General features: G+C 42.9%; 1 protein-coding gene across 13 annotated transcripts in view; it reads left to right on the forward strand.

Moving 5' to 3' along the window:
• ABLIM3 (actin binding LIM protein family member 3) overlaps positions 1–26,332 on the forward strand; it is a 181,503-nt gene that overhangs the window by 149,510 nt on the left and 5,661 nt on the right. For 3 of the 13 annotated variants that reach the window (XM_048488644.1, XM_048488638.1, XM_048488639.1), the window contains exons 8-20: positions 1,160–1,218; positions 2,049–2,120; positions 2,669–2,824; positions 6,886–6,915; positions 7,249–7,378; positions 8,325–8,423; positions 10,536–10,586; positions 19,420–19,554; positions 20,075–20,139; positions 20,529–20,676; positions 23,122–23,151; positions 23,639–23,697; positions 26,183–26,243. In XM_048488644.1, the coding sequence (XP_048344601.1) occupies positions 1,160–1,218; positions 2,049–2,120; positions 2,669–2,824; positions 6,886–6,915; positions 7,249–7,378; positions 8,325–8,423; positions 10,536–10,586; positions 19,420–19,554; positions 20,075–20,139; positions 20,529–20,676; positions 23,122–23,151; positions 23,639–23,697; positions 26,183–26,243 (1,095 nt within the window). The remainder of the gene's footprint in view (positions 1–1,159; positions 1,219–2,048; positions 2,121–2,668; positions 2,825–6,885; positions 6,916–7,248; positions 7,379–8,324; positions 8,424–10,535; positions 10,587–19,419; positions 19,555–20,074; positions 20,140–20,528; positions 20,677–23,121; positions 23,152–23,638; positions 23,698–26,182; positions 26,244–26,332) is intronic. The other 10 variants (XM_048488641.1, XM_048488640.1, XM_048488643.1 and 7 more) reach the window with 10 other exon arrangements.

Genomic DNA, 26,332 nt, shown 5'->3' on the forward strand with positions numbered 1-26,332 from the left:
GCCATCATCTTCAGAGCACCTCTTGCAGTGGTGGAGTTGCATGTGAACTGGAGAGGGGGCTATACACCCATTGTATTGGCATCCAGGACAAATAAGCCACTTCTCTAGTGAGTGGCTGAACCTAGATGGGTAGGAATCATAATATTCTGGGAAGCACTGGATAGGATTAAAGTAGTATATATTAAAGGTTTGGCTCACATACTTTAGCTATTACTCCAGTGGTATCTTAACACAAGACAGCAGTTCTCTGTTTGCAGCGCAGAGAGGATCAAAACTGATGAAAAGCTAGTGGATCAATGAGTAGGTCCCTCCAATATTTTTAAATACTGAAAGAAGCCATGTTTGGTGGTGAATTCTTTACCTCCCATATGGTTTTAGCCACTAAATCAGCCACAAAGGAAAGCGATCTTTTTTTCCTTTGAGGGCTCATAATTCAGAGTGAGTTTGTGTATATGTGTATGTGTGTCAGTTTAAATGGCACAGCAGAAAGAGTTAAATATTTCCCCCAGCCCTGTGAATTGGGTCTCTGCGTAGCTTCTGTTAGTATGTTTAAAATGGTGGGAAGATCCATTCACAGAGCTCTCAGCATCTTCTCTAGTCTGACATTGAGTTCTGGGTTGTGAATGTTGCAGGACTGGAATTGAATGGTCTTGCCTTGTGGCAGTGCATTAGATGAGATGACCTTCCTTTCCCTTTGAACTCTATCATTCTGTCTTGCACTATTTACAAAATCATGGAGATGAGAACTTGTATAGTGTGGCTGCCTTTTAGTATTAAAAGGATCCTAAGTGAAATGAATTCGCCCCAAGGTAAAATTATCATAGTCCTAATTATTGCTTCAATACTGGTGGTATGTTAAGCACTGTCATGGTGCCAGTGCCAAGTAGCTTTGACTATAAAAAGCTCACATTCCAAAGTACTTATGTGTAATCTAATATCTTGGTTCCAAAGGGATCCAGAGCCTCAGTGCATTGGATGATACAGGTTAACGGGCAACCTTGAAGACAGAGGGAAAAGCAGGACCTTCCTAGTAACAGGGAGCCCTGCAGACCAAAGCTAAAAGGATGTTCATATTCAGTCAGGAACCTTAGTAATAATATATGTTGGATTATCAGTTGGAGAGTTCATAGCCCTGATATTCTGGTTTATTGTGTTTCAGGCTCAGAAGTGTGGCATCCCATCTGCAAACAAGCAGCAAGAGCAGAAAAAAAGTTAAAGGTAAAACAGAGTTTAGTGCAAGTGGGAAGCAGAATTTTAGAAATGGATTATTGAGCAGGGGTGTCAAACGTGCGGTTCTCCAGATGTTCATGAACTACAATTCCCATCAGTCCTTCCCAACATGAGCATTGGCTATACTGGCAAGGGCTAATGGGAATTTTAGTTCATGAACATCTGGAGGGCTGCGAGTTTGACACCTGTGGATTATTGTACTGCCTAACCTGGGAATATATCTATGCCTTCCTGGAAAATCAACATTAGCAGAGTACTTATGGGAAGAAGTGAAAGTCTGAAATTTAGCATTTGAAGTCTTTGGTTTGCAGAGACATGATCACTTAGATTGAGATGATATACTGAAATGGCTTTGAAAACAATCAATGTGGCCAGTCCATACTTGTAGGCTGCAGCCTTATTGACTCTTGGTGACTCTTCATACTTTAATTAGCTGTTGTATTTGCTACAGCAACACTGGTATTTGCTAAGGTAACTGTGCACAATGTGAAAGGGGAGTGTGCCTCTCTAGACATTTGGGGATAACCAGTGGACTGCGGTCATCTACCTTGCCTTTGAATGAGGAGCACAAGGATTCCTTGATGTACTCATGTTGAACTGATACATACTCTTGTAATACTGTATAGTTTCCAAATCATTTGTAAATAATATAAGACCAGAGATTCTACGTTAAAACATTTATTTGTTTGAAGTAACAGCTTTGATGCTGGTAGCCACTTTCAGTGTAATTACGTTTAGTGTATACAGTTATGGATTTGGCAGAAGCTGTGAAAAGTTTCATGAATGATCCATTGTTGTTGCTTTTCCCCCGCACACAGCACAGAAGAACTTCAGAAACATCCATCTCCCCACCTGGTTCCAGTATCGGCTCCCCCAATCGTGTCATCTGTGTAAGTACAATTCTGTTGCTAAAATAGGTGCGTGGTATCTGTAACTAAAATGTATAACTTCTGCAGCTGCTACTGGGGAAGTCATGTCCTAAGGGTTCCAGGAGAAGTAAAAAAGACATAATCTAATACAACTACACAGCTGTTGAGCACAAGGGTCATAGTAGGAACAGGGTCTTCCAAATTAACAGTTCAAAGGGAAACATTTGACGTGTTCAAAATGAGCAGTTGACATCCATCCTTGAGTGCATGTCTGTCTAATATAGCTTTTGGCAATTAAATAAAGACCTCAGACATGTATGCCCAAGGCAATTTGTGATATTGGTCTCGAATTTCAGACTCATGCTCTTTCCCTTTGACTACCTGGACAGAATCCTGTAAACTCTCACAAAGTTCAGTCCTTCCCCTTTCTCCCCTCTCTGGTAACAATCTGGGTGTTTGCTCTGATGATGTTCATTTCTATGTATTCCAACTTGCCCTTTTCCTCAACACCTGTTTCTTTTCTATTCTTTTTGTCTTCGCCTCTCTGTCTCTGTCTTCCCTTTCCTTAGGCTAAAGTGGATAATGAGATCCTTAATTACAAAGATCTGGCTGCTCTTCCCAAGATTAAAGCCATCTACGAGGTGCAACGCCCTGACCTCATTTCCTATGAGCCCTATCACAGATATACATCGGATGAGACGCTGGAGAGATATAGCTATGGGGAGGTACAATTTCTCGGCATTTTGGTCAGAGACACAGGAAGCCAGTAAGGTCAAAGGTATCCAATGGAAACAGAGTGGGACTTTTTAGCCTACATAGGTGTAAATGCCAATGGTTTTGTGAGGCTGAAAGTTGCAATAGACCCCCCAAAAAAGAGGCAGAAAATTATGTGGTTACGTTTATTGTTTAACACCAATCTTGTAAAAAAAAACTGAAAATGTCTAAATGAGACTTGATGTGAGCATACTTTCTTTCCAGATGAGTTCCATCCTCTGCAGCTGGAACACCGAAAGAAAGAACAAAGCCTACCATAGTCAGCCTGTGTTGCCTTTCCAGACATGTAAAATGGGATAAAATGCAGTGGGATTTCAGGAAAAAAGGCTTTCTCAAAGAATTATCCCTTCGTGTACAAAAAGAGAAAGAGTTATCTGGCCATTTCCCAACATTTCTAGATTTCTTTGATGCACAAAAGACACTCAGGAGGATGGTGTCTCAATAAACAGAAAATAAGGCAGATCTGTTTTGCACTTGTTAAATAATACTGTTGAAATTTTGGGCCCAAATTACAGCTTGTTATATTATATTCCATTCTTAGAAATGGTCTTTTCCTTAGGTTGAGGGGGTGGGCCAGGAAGAAAAAGCAGAACTAGTCCAACCAGGACTTGGTGGTTTCTGTTGAAAAAGAAATGTTATGAAAGGAAAGCTAGGTGAGAGAATTGTACCATTTTAGCAAGGTAAATTAGCAATCCAAAAGTATGCAGTACTGACTTTGTCTATCAGAGGCATCATTCAACAGTCACATGACCAGGAGACAGTCTTGAAATTATGTGCATAAACACACTGGAGTTATCTTCTGTGGATAGGGCATTACGGCTCAGTATCACCTACCCTGTCTTTCTTAGAACCGTCCCATATTTTACTCTGTAAGAAACACGGAAGATGTGGTCCCACTGATGAACTTTGTGAATCAAGACAGAGAGTCCATGGGTTGGATTTTGTGACCTTTAGACACAAGGATCAAGGACCTTTCCTGCACTCTTCTCTTCCCAGCAGTCCTTTCCAACACCAAGAAAGCTTATTTCCAGAGTCATATGACAGACATGGAGTAGGGAGCTGAAGGGGAAAGGAGGCAGAAATATTTTCCCTTCTTCTATCTGCAGAGCTCTGCCATGGAAGAGGAATGAAGGAGCACTTTTGCCCTCTTCCCCCTCACACTGTAGCCTTCCAACCATTCTGGCTCCGTGAGCATCCCATGATCAAAGTAATCACCTTTCTCATGTTTGGAAAGGAGTACTATAGGAAGGGGAACATGTGAAAAATTCATGACTATCAGTGTCTCATGCTGATAAATTGCAGGATTCAACCCCAGGTACTAACCAAGACCTTGTTTAACCACTATATCAAAAGACAAAGAAGCTAGATATGCTTTCTTCTTTATTCCAGGGCCTCACAAAGACATCTAATGAGATCTTACCAGTTCCTCTGTTACAATTACTGGGAGCATCATATTAGGAATGATTAACCAGTTGTTCTGGTTGAAGCTTGTCAGGTCTGATTGAGTTGTAGGTGTGCACCTGAGAAGCTTTAGACTTCTGGTTAGTTTTCCTCTATCAGATCATTAATCTCTGAGCAAGAGGTACGCCACGCAATGAACTGGATTAGAGATTCTTTACTTCCATTTTATCTTTTATTAAAATATAACTATTACCATCTTTATAACTGTCTATCTTAGAAGAGAGAGTCAGCATGGCATAATGGTTTAGAGAAACAGACTGTAATCTGGAGAACCAGGGTTGATTTCTCGCTCCTCCACATGAAGCCTGCTGGGTGATCTTGGGCCAGTCACAGATCTCTCAGAACTTTCTCAGCCCATACAGAGGCAGGCTATGGCAAAACACCACCAAGCATCTCTTGCCTTGAAAACCCTACCGGGTCACCATAAGTCAGCTGTGACTTGATGGAAAAATCACACACATACATCTTTAAAAAATATGATAATGCCACCCATTAAGTTTGCACAGATAATTATAGCAGAGCAGTTATATGACTCAATTAAATATCTTGCCTAAGAGTAAGTATGATCATAAGACAAGGAGCTTCTTCCAAGAAAAAGCTAATCATCAATTCAGAATTTAATATGTACAGTCTTTCAGAATTATTCTGTAACAATAACTAACTGTCCTTCATGTTATGGCATAAATTTTTGCTTCATTATTTGATCATTTGCTTCATCGTATGATAATTAGGCAAAAGTATATGCTGTAGCAAGCAGGACAGTAGTATGACTCTAGCATCAGGAACAGTTATCCTCTTGGTTTATATAAATGCTGTATTTAGTACATTCTTGCTATTTTTAATCATAACAAATAATGATTACAGGTTTATTTTACACAGGATTATCTGTTGGCTGCCAACCAGGATGCCCCTCTTCAAACTTTTATATTCATTTCTATCCTCGACTGGACATTCTCACCATTCTCAGACATTTCTTGCATCTGGTCCCAAAACATTTTATATTTATGGATATGAGCAAGCCTTTTTTGGATTTACTGGAGACTACTTTCTGTAGCTCCTTTGTCCACATACAACTTGCAATCAAAGGCTAAGAGTTCAGTCTTCCATGGACTGAACTTCTTTGAAATTCTTTGGAATTTCAAAATATGTTAACAGGCAGAGGATGCCTTGCCAGGACAGGAAAGCCTCCTAGGAAATTAGCAGGCTTGGTGATGCTGTAACAGATATCTCCTTGGATAATTGTCATGTGTCCAGCTCCTGTCTCAGCAACATTTCAGTGGGCATTCCTGAGGTCATTCGAAATATATTCTCACCCCAGGAATGCCTCCAGACTAGGGCCAGAGCCAAAAAGACTCTGACTCTGAGGATAGCTGCACACTTTTTGAACCAGGGACCAGAAGTAGATTGTTCTTAGCAGAGTGTAATGCTCTTTGGGGGACATATTGAGAGAGGCGGTCCCATAGGTACAATTGTCTAGACCATTTAGGGATTTAAATGTCAGTACTAGAACCTTGAACCTGATCTTGGTACTCAAACAGGAGCCAATGTAGCTGGAAGAGCACTGGTCGAATATGGGCCGTCCACAGTGACCCCATCATTTTCTCTAATTACAGCGTAAAATCTTGGGCAGAAAGGACAGGGGAAGCCAGCTAAAAACCTTCATCGTGACTGAAGGATCAGATAGAAGTTTAAGCAATGGAATGTATAGTACTCAGTCTGGTCTCCCAGAGTTGTGTGTCACAATTTTTCCTGTTTAATGCCTCAGAGCCTAATGTAATATCAGTAGAATTAGGTGTTGCATCTATAGTTTGCTTGTACTGGGATTGTATGTGTTTACACATAGTACTGGTAGTTACTGCATACTTTCCTTAAAACAAACTGTTATTGATGACAGTGGAAGGGAGAAGGACCGAGTCTGTGCAGGCTGTTTATTGCACGAGATGGTAACACGTTTGGATAAGGGAATCTGTTTGAGCGAATAAGAGCCATTTGGCGGTGTTTTTTCACAACATTTGAAGAAGAAGAGTTGGATTTATATCCCCCCCTTTCTCTCCTGTAAGGAGACTCAAAGGGGCTTACAAACTTCTTCCCTTCCCCCCTCACAACAAACACTTTGTGAGGTAGGTGGGGCTGTGAGAGCTCAAAAGAACTGTAACTAGCCCAAGGTCACCCAGCTGCTGTGTGTTGGAGTGCACAGGCTAATCTGAATTCTCCAGATAAGCCTCCACAGCTCAAGCGGCAGAGTGGGGAATCAAACCCAGTTCCTCCAGATTAGAGTACACCCGCTCTTAACCACTATGCCACTGTAGCCGGCTCTGCCGTTTCTTCATGGTTACTTTGTTTATCCAGAGTCTTTCTTTTGGATTTCCCTCCATGCCCAGACAAACAAAATTGTCATTTTGCTAAGTAGAGAGTAATAGAGGAATGGGGGAAGAGATGAACTGTGCTGTGGCCCTGATCAGCCATGTGAGCTTGTAATTTTTTTCCCCTCTTTTTTCTTTCTCACTCTTCACTCCCTCGTGGCTGGTCTTTGGCCTCCTGTCACTCCCAGTCTCTTGGAACTTTGTCTCCATATTCTCAGGTAATTCAATGGTTTGTCAATATGAGGGTTTTCATGGCTAGGTCTCATAGAGTGAGAGCTTGAAGAAGCATTTGCTGAGAGATGGGCCAGGAAGACCCTAGGGCGGAGGGGCCTGAACTGTATTGCTTCAAGGCTTTGAAATTAGGTTGTAGAAGATGCCTCCATGGATATTAAAATAGGAGTGAGTCAATTGTCTTTATAATGTCATCACATCATCTAGGGAACTGATACCCGGAATGGATTCAAAAGTAAGAGGGAAGGGATGTGTCATGAGGCTGTGTGCACATTTCCCTGGGGACTGAATCTTTTATCAATGCGCTTTTGATTTTCCAGGATATTTATGAAAGCATGGATATCAGACAGAGGCGAGCTTCCAGCCCAGGCTACATCGATTCCCCCACCTACAGCCGTCAAGGCATGTCACCCACCATCCCACATTCACCACATCATTACTACCGCTCAGGTAAGGACAGGATTCTTTCCGTATGAATGAGCTGAGTACAGAGACCAACATAACCAAGCATAGCAACACCATCTGGACATGGAGACTTCTCTCTGGGGCACATTCAGAACCAGAACATTTTCCCATTCCTATAAGAGTTTGATACTTCAAAGTGTTTTTGAAAAAAGGAGAGTGAATATCATGTGCAGCATCCTGTGTCGGGTGGGACCATTTCTTGTCAGAGTGGGTGACGATATTACGACTGCATTACAAGACTGATCTGTTCCTAAGACAGGAGAATTTATTATTGACTGGGCATAGTGTTGTTTTCTTTTCTGTGGCAAGTCAAATAGTAGAGAGCCCCTGTCAGAGCTGAAATTGAAAAGAGCTGATGATGTGGGAAGCAGTAGATGCCAAAGGATTTGTGTGCAGAATGAACAGAGGTGCTAGATAGTAATTCTCCATCATGAACATGATCCAGTGATGACTTTTAACACATTGTACTGGGGAGCTGGGAGAGCTGTGAAAAATACACACAAAGAAAGAATATCCAGCAGAATTTCTCTGGGTTTCCTATCTGCTTACTGAAACCTCACTCTATGCTATGATAAAGAATCTGGTCCCCATGTTACTGAACTCTGCACCACCAGTGTCACTTCCGCAATTCTGACCTGAAGTTTGATGTCACTGGAATGGGTTTGGGACAGCCACTGATGGCACACACCTGTGTAATTTTCCTGTTTGTCTGTGAACCCAGCACTTCTCCCTTGCTATGCAGTCAGGAGCCCTTATCACCTCCCCCCCGCCTCCATCTTTGCATCCTCATCATTGATTCACAAGTGGCTTGCTACTCTTCTAACATGGCTGCTTTTAACACCAGTTTTCCTCTGCCTCTGTTTCTCTCTCTCTCTCTCTGTTTCTCTCCCCCCCCCTCTCTGTGCTGCTCCCTCAAATCTGCTCTTTCAAGGAACAGAGAGTGGACGCAGTTCCCCCTACTATAGCCAGTTAGATGTGAGGTGTTCCACACCGACCTCATACCAGGCTCCTAGGCATTTCCACATTCCAGGTAGGCTCTGGAGGTCTTTGGCAAGCCTGTGAAAGAGCACTGTGTCTTTTTTTCCATGCATGCCTGCATGTATGCATGTGCCAGATATGTGTATTGCATGACTAGTGCTATTGCCACTCTAGATCATCTAGCAACAGCAAGATGCATTTTGATGGTAGAGGCCATCCATAAATAAGACCTGCAGCCTTAACCCCATGTCCTCCAAAGTCTGAGTTCATCTTCCACCACAGCTTCTCTCTCCTATACAAAAAACAAACCCAGCCTGTTCCTTTGCTCCCTTTTTATCCCCTCAAGGATCACAAGGCAAAGCTTGTCTGTCAGCTAGGAGCTCTTCTACACCTTTCCATGACAGATGATTTATCTTATACTCCTCCTGCTCCCCTCAAGGTCTGCTGCACCCTTCCCCCAGACTTTTCTGGGCTTGCCAGATGGCTGCTCCCTTCCAGGCAAGACTGCAGGGGCCACCAGGTATGGGCCACTGCCCCACCCTTTCTGCAAGGAGAGAGGGAAATCAGCTCTTGTCCCTTGTCATTATGCAAGTAGATGCATGTAGGTCCTCCCCACCTGCCAGCCTGCAAATCAACCCTGTTTGCAAAGTAAATCTAGAATCTTTCATTACTCAGAGCAGGTGAGGCCCTCACCTGCCTAAATGCCTGGCAGCATCAGCTTCTCAATCCTTCAGCCTCAAACAAGGCCATGTCAAATCTGGATACCTTCCAGTGCTTTTTGACATACATCCTCATATGTAAAATGAAAATTGAAAACAGATCCAATGAATTGATCTCAAATAGTCTTAGAAGAGGAACATAGGTCCCTTAGGATTTACTTAGGGGCACGTACAGCTCCTAGCTGTTTGGATTTTCTGGGCTGTGTGGTTATGGTCTGGAAGTTTTTGCTCTTAACATTTCTCTTCATGGCATGTCTTACCATAACATGCCTCTGAAGATGCCAGTCACAGATGCAGGCAAAACATTAGGAGCAAAAATTACCAGACCATGGCAACATAGCCTGGAAATTCCACAACAGCAAGTTGATTCCAGCCATAACAGTCTTTGACAATACAACATACAGCAACATTATGTCTGACATTGTATGACAAGCCCTACGTGTGGAGCCATTCTTTGTTTTTCAAAGTCCAGATTTCATGTGCCAGGTATCCCTTTCAATAGTGGACCAAGCTAGCACCCTAGGATTATGCATATCTAGACGCCATGGCAGGAGTTTTAATATCTGTTCTCCAGATGAGTAGAAGAGAGAATTACGTAGACCTGGACTTGATGAGTGGTATTTAGTCCTCCATTTATCCTGTCTAGCAGGAGCTTCTCTATGTCACCTGTACTTTCTGGAATTCTCCAACATTATTCTTTTGTGCCACTACCACCTGAAATGGGGTTCAGACTATTCGTGTCCCAGTAGCTTTTGCAGATGTCTTTTATGGATGGCCCTTGGTGTGCTCCACCAGTCCAGCCTTTTAATAAGCCCTGATTGGATAGCTCCTGTTCCCAGTTTGCTTTGCTTCTCTCTTGTTTGAAAAAATTATAGCTGACTTGCTTTACTCTTTGGCAATGATGGGGTGGGGGTTTGATACCAGCAAATCTGAGAAACCAGCTGATAGATCATCTGAGGCCACTGGCAGACAGGAAGATGGTGGCCACTAGCACCACCTATATCTTCCTTCTCTTGAACTGAGGCAAGCCACCAAGAGTGCCTAAAGGAAAACAATCTACTTGACCCTGCATACTGTTAATGATGAGCATGCTCACAGCATGACCACTTGCGCATGCTCACATTCTTTGTCTTATGGCTGTGGCTAGCTATGACACACATCACTCCAAACAGAATTGATTCCTTCTTCCTCCATCAAACCAGCTCCCAAACTATCTCTGATCTTCAGATACCTAGAATTAAGTTATCTCATTTTATTTCACAGGGCTGTGGAAGTGGTGGTAGTAGGGACACTTAATGGAGTGAGCAGGTCATTTGATCATGGGTAGGCAACTTTACCTGCAAAAAATGGTGGCTCTTGTGACTTGCCTCATTCACATACTGGCTCCTATTCCCTTTCTCTTCTTCTGTCTCCTTTCCCTTCATTATCTTTCTTTTTGCCTCCAGCTGCTGCAGAGAGTAACATCTACCGGAAACCCCCCATCTATAAAAGACACGGTACAGTTTGGGCATGGCTTTGGCATGTATTTGGACACACAGAAAGAAGGGCAGTTCTGCTTTAGCTATATTTCTGTGCTATTAATGTCTCCATGAGCTTCTACAGGAAGTTGGTGTCAGTGCTAGGCATGAACATTATGTACCCTGGAGAGAAGGGGGGTGTAGTTTTGAGGAATTTCTGGCCTCAGAGGTATGGATAAGAAAGATGCATCAAAGAAGTCTGGATGTGGTGAAACCATGGTGGTGGGTCATTCAAGTGTGGGAACCTTCTTTACTCAAATATAACAAAGGCAAGATACCAATGGGATGGTCAGCTGTCCATTCTAAATGATCTAAACTGAAAGAAATTAGATTCAGCAGGACCCTGTAGCCTGTACCTTCAGGTGCCTTTTAGATGGTGTGGCAGTGCCATGGGAGCCATGCCTCCATGAGTTTTGGTGCATCTCATGCTACATTTAATGGCCTAGAACCTTATGGGTGGAGCTTTGCTACACAGTTGGGAAATATTCATGCAGTCAGACTCACACACTCTATTGCAAGCCTTTAAATGCTACCATGAGATGAAAGTGGCTTCACAGCACTGCAAGTCATGTGTAAAGAGTCCTATTAAAGAAACTCAGGGAAAAGTCGGTAAATGTACAGATTGTCCCATTAGCTCCGCAGCAGCAATCAGTACATCGAAAGAAGAGTTTACACAGCCCACATGATTTCCACCTTCTGGACCAATGAGAAGGGTGCATCAAGAAACATTCACTTGCCTGTACAAGCTTAGAGATGCTGATCCCAACTGAGACCTATCATAAAGGAACCATGTCTATGAGAGCACTCAGCCAAATCTTAGTGGGTATTCCATGCAAGTTTACTTTGAAGTGGACTGCTCCAAGGGGCTTACATTCCATGTCAGTATGTGCATCAACACCCTGACCTGGATGGCCCAGGGATAGTCTGATCTCATCAGATCTCAGACGCTAAGCAGAGTCAGCCCTGGTTAGTATTTGGATGGGAGGCCTCCAAGAGAGTCCAGGATATCTATGCAGAGGCAGGCAATGGCAAACAACCTCTTCATGTCTCTTGCCTTTAAAATCTACTGGGCCGCCAGAGGTTGTCTGTGATATGACAGAACTTTCCACCACCACCAAATATCAGTATGGGTTTATGTTTGCAGCCTGAGGCTGCATTTTTAAGCCCATAAAAACTCAACAGAAATTGGTCACAAGGAAACGTTAATTCATAGTTGCTCAACCAAAGCATAAATGATGAAGAAACAAACATGGTGTTACTAAAGTTCTAATCGCTCACTACCCTTATGAGAACATTAGCTGCTAGCACATCACAGCATCAGATCTAAGTCACCAAAAGGTAGAAGAAGCCAAGAAGTGCAGCTAATCTAAACTTGGTAAGAGCAGGAACTGTAGGCAAGGCAGGGATTGACTCTTTCAAGGCAGATGTAGTGCACTCATAGAAACAATTGTCTTGTTTTTTTGTCTGGTTGAGGTTCTGAGACCATGGGAGATGGAGGTCTGCCCTCTGCTGGGCAGGTCCTAGCTATGAGGAGGAAAGACTTCTGTGCTCACCAACCTGCTCTTTAGTCTTAGAAGTGGTGTGGCTTTCCCTTTATTGTGGTAACTGTGTCTCCTCTCTTTCCTTCCTTCCTTCCCCTGTCTGCCTAACACCTTGCCCTGCTGACTATCTGCACCACTGCACTGTGAGTAGCTTCCTTTGCCTCTCTCATTTGTATCAGTCCTGCATATGTTTCTGTGAACTGCTCTGACTTCCCCCAGCAAGTGCTGGGACTGGTTGGACAACATGAGTGATGCTAATAGGGCATCACCCTATGGCGGGGAGTAGGGGGGTGCTTTCTCTGTCTCCGTGAAAGAATCTTCTGAGAGAGAGCCATTTTGTGTCCTGGGCCAACAGCAAAATCGTTTTTTGTTATTATTATAACTTCTGTTCTTCATTTAGGACACAAAATAGCTTTTTCTGAAAAATTATAACAACAATTAAGATTATGTAATGCAACTTACTCATCCCTAAAACCTGTATAAATACCCTCTTTTGTTCATTCAGTGTAGTTTAGGGGCACACATTATAAAAAACAAAACACACAATTAGCAGTCATCCTTTTATGCCCTGGAACCAGGCTGAATTAGACAAGGCATTGCAGGTCTGTGAATAGACTTCCCATTTCTATAAATTGCTATAGATAGCAACCATAGTATTGAGGGGAGGGCACACAGTGATCTGAATCAGGACTCCCTAAGCTGTTTCCTGATGAAAATGCTTTGAGCTGCTATTTACTCAGATATGTTCTCACTAACAAAGTAAATAGCACTCAAGGAGGCATTTTTACAAGGAAATGATGATAGAGGAGAGATATTTAAAAAACCTCCCCACCACTTCAGTCCCAATCTATAATATTGCCTTTTGACTTCTGTGTTGGATGTAGCAATGTCTAATGTGCAAAGGAACTGAGATGAACACCCAGCAGGGGGTGGCCAAGTGGTCAGCTAAAGAGGACTGTAAAGTTTGTGACCCCTCCATCCTTTTTGTGTCATTTCTTGTCTGTTCTTTGACTGATACTCTCAAGTCTAATACAGTGATGGGATCCAAAAATTTTAGTAACAGGTTCCCTCACCAGCCCCCCCTCAGCAAAGGGGGCAGAGGTGTACCTAGGCAAACCTGAGCCCTGGGCAAAACCTGAGTTGGATCCCCCCCCCAGGCAGCCACCCCACCACGACCCCCAAAAATTTTTTTGCACCAGGTCATTTCTAATCATCATCACATTATAGAAAATGCCCCAACTCACAAATCTGAAGACAGCAATGGTGAAACACACAGGTTCTTTGATAGAGACTGGTGAGATAAAAGGCTGAGAATCAATGAATTGCAGTACCTGGAAGGGATTAACCCAGTTCAGGGAGTTACATTATTAGTTGCAATTGCTATATGGAACCTTCATGTTCAAAGGCAGTGTGCCTCTCGGGGAGGCGAGGGTGTGGAGATGGAAACGTGGACCCAATTAGTAACCCCCTCTCGGCACACACAAATAATTAGTAACCCACTCTCGGGAACTGGTGAGAACCTGCTGGATCCCACCACTGGTCTAATATCCTGCTTCTTCTCAGAAGTTTAGTTACAGAGACTCTTCCTAGCTAGCATGATAGCAGCATGCTATCTTTCCCTCTTTCTTATCCTAAATGTAGTTCCTAATAAACATTAACCTTTTACCCCTTTAATCATCCACTTCTTCGTGTGGTAAACTCCAACATCCTGTTCATAAGAAATTTCAAGAAAAGGAAGGCCAGTCATGGATCCAATGCCTTGTTTTGTTGGGTCCCCAAGAATGAGAATATTTCCAGGTGAATGTATTTACACTCAGTCAAAATACATCACCTTGAGTGTGCAGAGCTGAATGATGAGTGACACTGAATACAGAACCACTGAGTTATTGACCATGTATGGACTTGCGTTCTGCCTCGCAGCCAGCTTACCTTTCCTTCACTGTAGACTTTCCTTCTTGCATCATTTTTTGCCCTTTCTGAAGCCACCACGAGGCAGAGAAGAGAAGTTGCATGGTTTCCAAATGGTGACAAAACCCAACCTTTTCTCTGCGAAGCAAAGCAGCTAAACAGGAAGCATAATTATTTATCCAGGTTGTTCTTCCTGCTTCACCAGCTCACTCAAGAGCACTTTTTCCTGCTTTTCTGGCCACCATTTCCAAAAAATCAGAAGGTCTTTGGGTGTGTCGGGGGGGGGGTGTTCACTGCTGGACAAATGTTGACACAAAGGACTGATCTATTGAACTATCAAATGCCTGGGGGGGCGGGGAAGGGGGTGGAGTGGCAGCTTTTCCAAATGGGTTCTTCTAGCCACCATGTCTGAAGGATCAAAAGGGCTGTGTGTGTGTGTGTGTGTGTGTGTGTGTGTGTGTGTGTGTGTGTGTGTGTGTGTGTTCAAACACTGCAGCTCTTGCATTAGAGCAAAGGGCTGATCTATTGCATTATCAGACACCAGTGGAAAAAAAGGGAGGGGGAGTTTGCAGGAAAACAAGAAGGAATTCAGGATTTGAACTTTTGCCCCTGTTGAACTGGCAGCCATACTTTAGATAAGAAGAAAAGGGCCCTTTTAAAATGCAGTATTATCTGTGTGATTTAGTTTGGCCTTACTGGGTGGAGCTCTTGGTTTCAGTTTCTACTTGTTGGTGGCTGTAAGAGATGCCATCCTTGCAAATAAAAGCTGTTGTTTGGATCAGCTTCTCTCTGCTAAATGGACCTGAGAATGAGTACCTCAGTGAGTGCTCTGGCCCAATCTCACCTGTAAACAGAAGAAAACCCCACTATGAAGCAAACAGCCTCAAGGCAAGCAGTAAGTGCACAAAAGCATTTTTGCTGCTCTTTGTGTACAAAATGCTCATAGAGCTGCAAAAATGAGAAAATTACTACAACACCCCACCCCCACCCCCACCCAAATGCTTTTTTGGTGCAGAAAATGGCTGGAACCAGAAGGCCATTTTCTGCACCAGTGGCGTACTGGTTCAGAGCAGGTGTACTCTAATCTGGAGGAACCGTGTTTGATTCCCCGCTCTGCCGTTTGAGCTGTGCAGGCTTATCTGGGGAATTCAGATTAGCCTGTGCACTCCCACACACTCCAGCTGGGTAACCTTGAGCTAGTCACAGTTCTTGGGAGCTCTCTCAGCCCCACCCACCTCACAGGCTGTTTGTTGTAAGGGAGGAAGGGAAAGGAGTTTGTAAGCCCCTTTGAGTCTCCTTACAGGAGAGAAAGGGGGGATATAAATCCAACTATTCTTCTTTCTCTACCAACAGCAGCATTCTGAGCCCAAATGGGCTCTGCTTTATTTTTAATAGCTATTCCTAGCAGCTGCTGTGTGGCTTTGGGAACCTAGGAGAAAAAAATGTATTTTTCAGATCTGGATACCGTGGAGATCAGAATTATTGATATTCTAAGTTATTAGGGTCCCAAATTCCAGTTTGGTGTCTAGATTCAGATTTTTTTTCTTGGGGTGGTAGAAGCTGTAGGGGCTGTTTAAACAAAAAAAAACAACCAAAATTGCAGCACACTTAGTGCTGCCTGTCCCCTAAAGACACCCACATTTCGAGTGACTTGGACTAAGGGGTCTAATTACATGGGGCCTTAAATAAGTGCCCCCAGCAATCCTCCATTGTTCCCAGTCATAAAAAACTGCATTTTTTCTCCATGGCAAAGAACAAAAAACCCTACGGAATCAAGCAACCACTGGCTGAAAGCCTCCTAGTGCAAACAAGCCCTGCAGAACCAACATCTCAGCAGGACAACAGGCCCATATACCAAGCCCAACATAACCAATGTCAAACCAAAGAAGCCAAGCAGAATACTGGCCAATGTGGCAGCAAGCCCAACAGAAACAATGTCAACCCAGCGAATCTCAGCAGAACCAACTTAGCTAGTTCCCCCTAATGTGTGATCCTGTTGGACAAATAAGTCTCATTTAGTAGCTTTTATTGCAATACAGTGGAGACACATAAATAAACACACAAAGACATTCCTTTTGTACTAATACTGGCTAATACTGATTGGCTGCTCCATATAAGTCAAAATAGTTTCTAACTAGACAGATGACTGGTCTAAATAGGCAAAGAACACAGACCCTATTCAAAGATAGAACTTATATATTCCAGCTTGATAAACACCAGACGTCTGTTGCATATACTCTGCAATAGCAGCATTTTTCAGCTGCCAACCCTGGCCTTTGACCCCTGGCTTTTCTGCCTTACAATCTAAAACAGACATTGTTATTTCTTTTATCCAAAACAGGCAGTACAATTTGTCCCACAATCCCATTTTCCTGTGAGAGCTGCCTCCTTCCCTCCTGTTGTCCAGAAAACCTGTGAAAAACAAACACCCCCTTCCCCCGCAACAAAACCCTCACGTCTGGTACATTTAAACCTCCAGCCCCAGTACTTTTCAGGTATATTGTTGGACTGGATATATCCAACAGACATCACTATCCTGAACCAATTCTTTAACAAAGTGAGCATCTGATTTGGCCCTAAACATGCAAAGTATTGCTTCTAAGAGTTGGGGCCATCACAAATAGCATGGAGGCAGTGTGGAGGTCTGCAGTGGGAGGGAGAATTTCCCCTTAATGGAAGAACAGTAGCTAGATACCATCTGGTATGATTGAGTTACCATTATCTAAAGCAGATTTTCTGGACAACAGGAGGGAAGGAGGCTGTCTCAGATCAATATGTTTTATCACTGGCTGATATTGCACACATCCTGAAACACTGATAATTTAATACCAAATTTTAGTGTGTGCAAATTTCAATGTTTAAAAACACATAATTTGTATTGATAAACAAAATCAGGCCAGAGAAAATATAAGGGTTTCCGATTTTCACATGAAATACCTATAAAGTGTGTTTCCAAATGTGTTTTTAAAATAATCTTGTTTATATTTATGACCACTGAAGAAGACCAAATAGTCTGAAACATGTATGGTCTTGTATTGTCACTTATAATAATGCTATCATCAAAAGTATCTGAGATCTTTGTAACAGTTCACACTGGGTCCTTTGTGTAGCCTATATTTCAGGCCCTGTGTTTTTAATAAAGTTTTTAGTGCACACCATATAATAAATATAATTATTTTGTTACAGATGTTATAGTTTTAGCTCAACCTTTGAGGCTCTCTGTCTCAGATCAAATGGGTTCTGTAAAGTTTTGAAATATCACAAAAATTTGCAGTACTTTTTGAACCAGAGACAATAATATGATGAGTGTTTATACCATAGGCCAGTGGTGGCGAACCTATGGCACTCCAGATGTTCATGAACTACAATTCCCATCAGCCCCTGCCAGCATGGCCAATCAGGGACTGATGGCAATTGTAGTCCATGAACATCTGGAGTGCCATAGGTTCGCCACCATGGCCATAGGCAATAATACTGTTGCCATACTACTGCCAGTTCTCCCCCAAAACAATAGTCTGTCTTCATCACCTGGTGCAGCTTTCCAGAAGAATGAAATTGGGACCCAGAGTTGATCTGAGGCTTGTGTTTGTTAGCTGAGGCTGTGCAGTAGAACGGTGGCTATTCTGTGTAATATACTCCTGGTCCCCATGCCAATATACTCCTGGTCCCCATCCCCAGCTTTCAGTAGTATCATCTCCTAAAGCTCGTTTTTTGTTTTTAATTAAGACAACCATCTGGGGCCTCAACATACATAAGATGCAATGACTTGTTCAACTGATTGCAGGTGGATAATCCTTTTTGATGTACTCCCTCCAAGTAGAAAGGGGAACAGGAGGAATTGGACTAGGTGTGTCATTTTTGAACACAAGGGAGCATTCAAAAATTTTGGGATGCCAAGATGGGGAAACAAAATTCTCAAGACCTTAGTCACCCAGAATGGGCACAGAAGTGGACAAAGACTTGAGCTGGATTTGAAAGGGGGCAGACATTTTCTTTACCTGGAGACCTGTGGGGACTCTTGGCAGCCTTGTAAAACTGATATCTGTAACATGAAGAAGTCCAGGCCAAAGTTCATGCATGCAACCCAGGCATTAGAAGGTTAGTATCCTGAGAAGAGGTCTGAGAAATCAGGTCTGATATTAAAGACAGCTGTGAATCACCCATGGGCTGCGGTTGCTGCTCAGGGTGAGTAGGTGGAGCTGAGACGGCTGTTGCTGCCCAAGTGAGGGCAGAAACAGGACCCTGGCCATGTTAGGCCATGGCAAATGTCACCGGTAGTGGGAGGGCTGACGAGCCTTTAAAGAAACAAGCCCTCCTTTGTGCCGGCCATGTGCTTCCGTCGGCCCCATGCTAGGCCTCACACTTCCGTTTTTTGTTAAATAAAATGGCTATGGCTAATTGATTTATCCCAGTAGAAGTGTTCTGTGGTTATTGGGAGAGGATCCACCCAGGAAGTTCCCATCCTCAGCTGGCAACCTCAGGCCTTCCTAATCTGCCACTGTGTGCTGAGAAAGCAAGATGGGATTTGACCTGTCAATCATGGACTGCTAACTACTTAAGCCTTGCAAGCAGTCATCCAGAAGGTGCTTTTGCCCTCTTTGCCCCTTCTTTCCCTCCCATTGACATTCTTCCTGTCCCTACCTGTTACCTGCCAGTTCCGCTGTGTCTAAGTAGCCTGTTCCATTTGCTCTCTGCTTTCCCTTTAGTACAAAGAACCAACCTGAAATGGCCCTGTATTTCAAGCTTGGAAACTTCTACAGGGATGATTCCAGTCCTGGCTTGAAATGGCCAGGTTAGATTTTCAGTGCAAGCAGATGGATAATGTGCTGCTACCCATCTGTTCACTGAACAGAAGTGCTACTTGCCACTGTCAAGTGGAAGATTGCATGTCTGCCTGAGTCCAGGTTGCCAGTGATCATCCCTGTGCCTGTTTGCCTCTGTGGTAAACCTCCTTTGAGAAAAGGGCATGCTTTTGTACTTGATAAATTAGAACAGAAGTTCAGACTAGACCTATTTGCCTTGGCATACCCCATTCATATCCAGAAGGGAGAGGGTAGATAGGGGCCCAATTATTAGCATGAAAGCACTGTGATGGTGCTAAGACCTCACCCTGCCCATGTCTTATCTCCTTAGAGTCTTATCCCATTGTCACTTTTCCCCCAACTGAGTCCCAATTCCAGATGTGAGGCCAACTGGGAGAAAGTTGCCTCTGTCTTGTGGACAAGCTGTGATGATGTGGGGAAGGTTCATGCTTACTTTTGCGCTGAAAATTTGCCACCTGCCACACTTTTTACATCATGTTGTTTGAGCCAGAATCTTTTAAATAACTGAAGTGTCCTTTTTATCCTTTGTTGCTTTTGTAGATAATAAATCTGCAGCTACAAAAAGTAAAACCAGTGAGGACATTGCCCAGTCCTCCAAATACAGCCCAGCCTATTCTCCAGATCCATATTACCATTCAGAAACTGAGTACTGGACTTTCCAAGGATCACCCAAAGGTAACATTCATTCTATGACATTAAACCCACCCCTTCTATAAACACTCACATACAGAATGAGATGTAGCCAAGGCCCACAGCAGCATGCTGGGAACATTTTGTACTGGGGGTACCTGGGTGCCCCACCCACAAAATAGACCTAGGTTCCTGCAGTATCTTTAAGGGTTATATAAAAGAGGGAGAGTCAGCACCACAGCTTGCCAGTTAGGGTTGAGAAAAGCTACAAGGGCTAAAGTCCCTCTTCTAGACAGCCCTCAAATATTAAAGAGATTATGCTTCTTTCTGGATAGTACATTTCATGTTTTGACTCATAATGCTGGAAGTGTCTCCGTCATGCAGAGGGCGGAAAAGAGTGGACCACTGCCTGAGCAGCCTTCAACCAGAAGGGTCTCTGGAATACAGAATGCATACCTATCTACTTTTGACCCTAAACTGAGTAAACTCTGCACATCTGGCTGTATTTTAATGCTGCCCAAGCTATTTCTCTGAACTGATTATCTTTGACAACCTTTCTTTGTAGCACCACGAGTTCGAAGATTCTCTTCAGGAGGAGAAGAAGATGGATTTGATCGAGGGATGCACAAAGTGAGTGCCAGTCTTCATCCTTCCACCTTTGCTGTACTGTATATTGAATGTGGAAATATTATTTTTGAGGTTCCTTAGATTGCTCTTTTCCCCTTTGAAGGATGAGAGAGACTTTAAGGGATATCAGCTAAACCCACACTGTGGTAGCTCATGTTATTGGTGTCAAGTAGGAATGTTACAAGAGGAAATGCTATACTGAACCTTTGGCTGTTTTCTGTATTTTTAGGTTTTGTCTTCCACAGTGAAGGAATAGTCAACTGTTGGTGGACTGGGGAAATGTTATGTGATATTACCAGCAGAATCTAAATTTGTGGGGAAAAATAAGGGTCCACATATTTATGTGTGTGTTAATTATATATTTTTTTCTTTTAACATTTTGTGGGATGTAGCTCCAGACAGGCATTGGCAGGTTGATACTGAAGGAGGAAATGAAAGCACGATCCAATTCCTATGCAGACCCCTGGACACCACCCCGCAGCAAAACCAGCAGTAGAGAAGCTCTTCACACAACGGGCTATGAGAGCTCCCTAAATGGCTGTAAGCAACTGTGACATTTTCATATGCCCCCCTGCATGCCCACAGAGGGTTGCCTTCTGAGAATGAAGAACGGATAAAGGTTGCCTTTTCTTAGGCATTGGCCATTCATCACTATAGTATGAGAAGTAACATTGCCTGTAGGTATTGTAGACAATGCAAAATATTCCCAAACCAGATGTTGAACATGAGACCCTGGAAAAGCAGGACAACTAGGAAGAACCAAATGATTTCTAAGTCCCTGCAGGAATTGAATTGGACGATCAGTTTTTTTATGAATGTGCTTGTGAGTAATTGTCACTGAGTTAGATTGGAGGGCAGGATTTGCTACAACATTAGAAATAAGGGATTGTGAAATGGATAAGGGCAGAATTGAAGTGAAGAAGATGGAGTTAATAATTGCCAGTAATGGAGTGTCCTCCAGTTCTTTTAAGGAAGAGGCTGTGAATGACAGAACCACATGTCTTCTCTGTGTTCGTTTATTAATTGAATGTATAGTCCACCTTTTCCACTGGAATTTAAGGCAGAGATAACAGGATATAAAGCCACACAATCAGATAACCGATAAGCAATGCAATAGGACTAGGATTGCACAATTAGAGAACAATGTGAATAGCAAACTATCTAAGGCAAGGTGGACTTTAGAAAGTGGATTAAAAGGTGTAGGAAAATACAATAAAAGCAAGTGATGCCTACAATAATCATTGCCATGAGCAACAAGCCTATGCCCTCTTGAACTGTTCCCCTCTACAACTGTTCTAATCTCTTTAGTAAAATGCACACCGGAACATTTCTGCTTTGCACATTTTATGGAATGATAGAAGCACAGGGATTCTTCTGTCCTCCTCAGGCAGGCCATTCCACAATGAGGGATTCACCACAGAGAATGTGTATGAATAGGTAGTTGTTGATCTTATCCTCAGGGCTTTGTAGGCAATAATCATAAACCTGATCGGAACTCAGCTACTGACCAGCAACTACTGGGGTATTTGCAGAATAGGTATCAAATGCATGCAATTTCCTGTTAAAATATAGGTTGATTTAAAAAATACCAGCTTTTCTGACATAGTAGACCTAAGGCTAATGCTCACACAATATGATTAAAAACATAGACAAAGTGACAGTTCCCACAGGAAAACACCAACCCAGTTTTTAACATGCTTTCACTACCATTCCCTTGGCTTGTCAAAGTGGACTCTTCAGCTTTTTACACAGAAAAGCAAAAAGAATTTACAAGCTTGAGAAGGTCAGGTTGAGTCAGAGAAAAATGGACTGTAGCTATAATAATTCAGCTGAACTATGTGGGCATCTGGAAGGATTCTTTGTTATTTATACATTTTTTATGAGTCAGGTATACTGTACCAAGCAATGTGAAAGGCTTCTCACTCTCTCTCTCTCTCTCTGTGTGTCTGTGTGTGTGTGCGCGCGTGTGTGCTTTTTTTCAGAATTTCAATGAGCTGGAAGAATGTTAGATTGCCACTACCTAGTGTTTCAGTTTTTAGATATGATTTTGGACAATATAATACAAGAATCACACATACTAAAATACCTGAGTTTATTTGGCTGTCTGCATAAGCCACTTGGTGAATGTGACTACCTCTCTGTATGCATTCCAGGCTGACCGCAGGCACCTTCTCACCCATGTATGCACTCATGCTACAGAATTCCCTGGGGCACCAAACCAGCCTGTGCCTGAAGGAGTCGCTCATTAATTTTTGATGAACTGCCACATTAACCCACAGTCATTTTCTCCCAGGGATTATGGGGGAGGGGCAGCTTAAACTGCAGATGTGATTCTGCAGTTATAACAGCTGGCCACTAGATGGGCCCATTGGCATCTAGGCAGCAAATGTTATTCCCCTGTGGAATGATGATGCAGTTGCCTTAATAATTTGTCCACACACATACACCAAAACACTCTCAGGAGGCTGAATGCTCAAGTGAAGGGGCATTAGACTGCGGGGTGGGGGGGGGGGGGGCCTACTTAACTTTTTCCATCCAGTGCTTTTTTCCTGCTCAAGATTGCATCGTCTGTTTCTTTTATCCCTATGGTAGGAAAAAATACTAGTACTTTGAGGGAAGATTTCGAGTAGAAATGTTAAGCAGTTCTCAACTCCCCTTCCCCAGTCAAACAGCACTTATTTTCTCTGGAGTCATGAATGGTAGATGGTACAAAACCCCACATTATTCCAAGCAATATATGGTGACAATTTAGCTGCCTTTTCTAAATTATTGTGGCACTTTCCCCATTGCTGTTTCTCTCATTGCCAACTGTTTCATGCTAGCCTTCCTTTCTGCTTACCTTTCTTTGTTGTATCACAAGTGTGTATCTGTGTACATAATCACATGAGCCTTGTGTGAGCCAGCTGCAAAATGCATTCAGACCTGTGTTCATGTGAAAGCCCAATATTTTCATAGCACTTGCCTAACTTTTTGCTTTCCCTACAGCTCCCCGAATGCACTACCTGGCTGACAGCGGTATGTATATATTCTCTCTCTCCTCTCTCTCTCTGTCTTGCTCAGTGCTCTTTTGCACATTTTAGGCCCTGGATTTAATGGGACTTGTGTGGCTGGAACAGATGTTGCTTTATGGAATCTGAGATGTGGTAGATCTTAGATAAAGGATGATTCTCCTGGGTTGGCATAAGTATGTCAGTCTTCCCTTCAGGGAAGGAAAGGAGTGGGAAAGGCAGACCTACCTTTGGTCAAAATGAGACAGTCTGCCTCAGAAGGCAGCATATTGTCTATTATTTGGCATGTTGTTATATTTTACCAACTTTGGGGTAGGGGTGGAGGTGGCACTATGCACATGTTCTGATGTACAGGAATTAAAATTATTTTGCCCTTCCTTGGTAACTAATTTTCTGCTGTGAATGGGCAATTAAATATGTTTGCATTGATGCTTTTCCTGGGCAAAGAAAATTAGTCGGGTTTATAAAACTTGTTCCTTTGTTTTGCTTTTCAGATCCTCTCATTTCAAAATCTGCCTCTCTTCCGGCTTACAGAAGAAATGGGCTGCACCGAGTAAGCATCTACTGATCCATTAGGGAGTAGAATCCTCACTATTCTTGGTTAACATGTGCAATGGTAGGGGCATCACTATAGATACTAGAAGCCCTCTAAGACTGAATTCAGAATCTTTACTGCCAGGCAGTGGTGTAGCGCCCAGGGGACAGGGGGGCATCTTGCACTGGGCGTGGCCGGGCATTCCAGGGGTGTGGCAGGGGCGCAGGGCACACACGAGCCCCGGGCGCAGTTCCCCCTTGCTACAGCTCTGCTTCCAGGATTAAAAGTGGGGACTGTTTCCTCCTGAATTACATAAATTTCCACCATGCCAAGAAGTCACGGATATCAGAAGCTGTTGCTAAGAAAAGCTGGAGATTCCCAAGAAGATAAGAGTAGATTAGAGTGCTGGCTGGTGGGAATTAAGAACCTAGAAAGCCTCAACCACTTCTGAACATTCAAGGAATGGCTACTTCTTCACCCATTTCTGAATTGCCTCCAGGCTTCTGGAGTTCAGCTAAAGCAGGAATGATTTCTTCTGCATTGTGTTTCCGCTATCAAGGGCTTGAAAAGCAATTTCATAAACCAAATGCAGGCTGATGGATCACTTGGCCTTGGAATGTATTCGCCTTTCTGTGCAGTCTTTGACATACAGCTGCTAAATAAGAGTAGAGTGATCATATAATAGGGAACTGGGTAAAATTTCCCTGGAGAAACATTGGCTTGTATCCAGCAATGCATCAATGTGAGGCATGTGGCGTTTTCTTTGATGCAAGGGGGAGGAAGCATTCTTCCTCCTCTTAGCTGCAACCATGCCTCCCATCTACATAGCTCCCACAACTCCAGAACTGTACAGACAGAGAGGAACATGGGAAAATCAGGGTTCTGTTGGTGCTTCATTAGACATTAGGTGCACTTCGTATGAACACACTGCAGAACAATTGAGCAAACTATTATTAGCTAATGTTCACATATTCATTAAAGCAAAGCACCTTACAAAGCTGCAGGACTCCACAGAATATGTTAGTGCATTATTATCCTGAAGAGTCAGTGGGGTCAGTCAGTCATTTATTTACTGTTGTTGCCATAGGCCATAACATCATTTAAAAATATATATTACTCATTACATATTACAAACAGTTAATGCAAACATATTACAAAGCAAATAAGAACCATAAAATAAAACAATTGTCCACAAATATTAAAAACATTACAGTTTGGCTAGGATTCTTAATCAGTACTAATCCCTTATATTTGTGGCTAAAAAGAAGTAAGTAGTCACTTTAAAAGTTACCAGCTGAATAGCATCAGCCACTAAAAAGCTAATGCATTTCTCCATCAGAGCCAGAAAAATTTGCCAGAGATTGATTCAGCAATTTATGGTTGGATGGGCATATAGAAAGAGCAGTATAAAACGTAATGGACGGTATTGTCAACCTGATTGAGACCAATGATTGAGACATTGCTACACAGGTGTTTTTTGGAATCTGCCTTGTAAGAACTCAGATGAAGATGTACGCTAGAAAATGCTTTTCTTAATGAGGCATTGGTGAGATCGGCTACATAACAGGAGAAAAATGGTTTTTTGTTAAACCAAGAATCCCACAAGGAAAATTCTGATTGATAAACTATACTAAAAATGTGAATGACATTCTAATGATACTAGTATTGTGAGGGACATCTTTTTCAAAAAGCCAATTACAAATTTCTTTAAGTCCCAAAGCTTTACCATTTTTATGGAAGACAAAGAAAAAACTGGCAGAAATGGAACAAGATGGCACTGGGCTAGCAGTGCGGTCTCTCTCAACCTAAACTCCTCAAAGTGTTGTTTGGAAAATAAAATTGGACAACCTCATGCATTCTACCCTGAGTTACTTGGAATCTATATATCTAATTTTAAAGATGGGAGGTTTAAATCCCCCCTGAAAAAACTAAAGGAAGCATATGCACAGAGAATGCACCTTCTCCTTACAGCCCAGAGGCAGCTGCTTTGGACTGACAAGGTGGCTGACAGCTGCCTAGACATTGGGACTGGGGTGGGGGTGGATTCTTTGGCTGCTGAGCCTGCCGTGGACTCACCAACAATGATCAGGACAGGGAGTGGCCTTGGTAGGCTCAACAGTGTGTGGGGGCAATTTCCCCCACAGTTTTTGCAGGTCCCCGCTTGTACAAGTCTACTTTTCCACCTGGAAAAATGTTAGCTGACAGATTCTCAAACTGGAAGCAATGTGTGGGTTACGAAGTTGTTTGACATATGATGCTGAGAGTATTTTTAAAAATGTTTTCAGAAATTGTTTTCATGATCTTTTGGGTGTATTTCCTGACTCCTCCATGGCACAGACTTGTTTCATTCATTGTGCCCCCCACCCCAGTATCCCAGCAAACATTTAAGAACTCTGTCTTTAACCAGTCAACTGGTTACTGGTTACTGAATTCCCAGTAATGGAAGCAGCAAAGTGCTCAGACACTAACCACTCACTTCTCTGTATTGCAATTTCCTCTGCAGCCTCCAAGTGCCGAACTCTTCCACTATGATAGCACAAATGCCGTCAACTGGGGGATGCGAGGTTAGTGGAAGAACTTGAAAGGTTCCGCAAAACACATGCCTAGTCTTTTTTTCATACATCTTCTGCTTCTCTGTTTTGCTGGTGATTGC

This window comes from Sphaerodactylus townsendi, linkage group LG03 (genome assembly GCF_021028975.2).
Source record: "Sphaerodactylus townsendi isolate TG3544 linkage group LG03, MPM_Stown_v2.3, whole genome shotgun sequence".
NCBI lineage: Eukaryota > Metazoa > Chordata > Lepidosauria > Squamata > Sphaerodactylidae > Sphaerodactylus > Sphaerodactylus townsendi.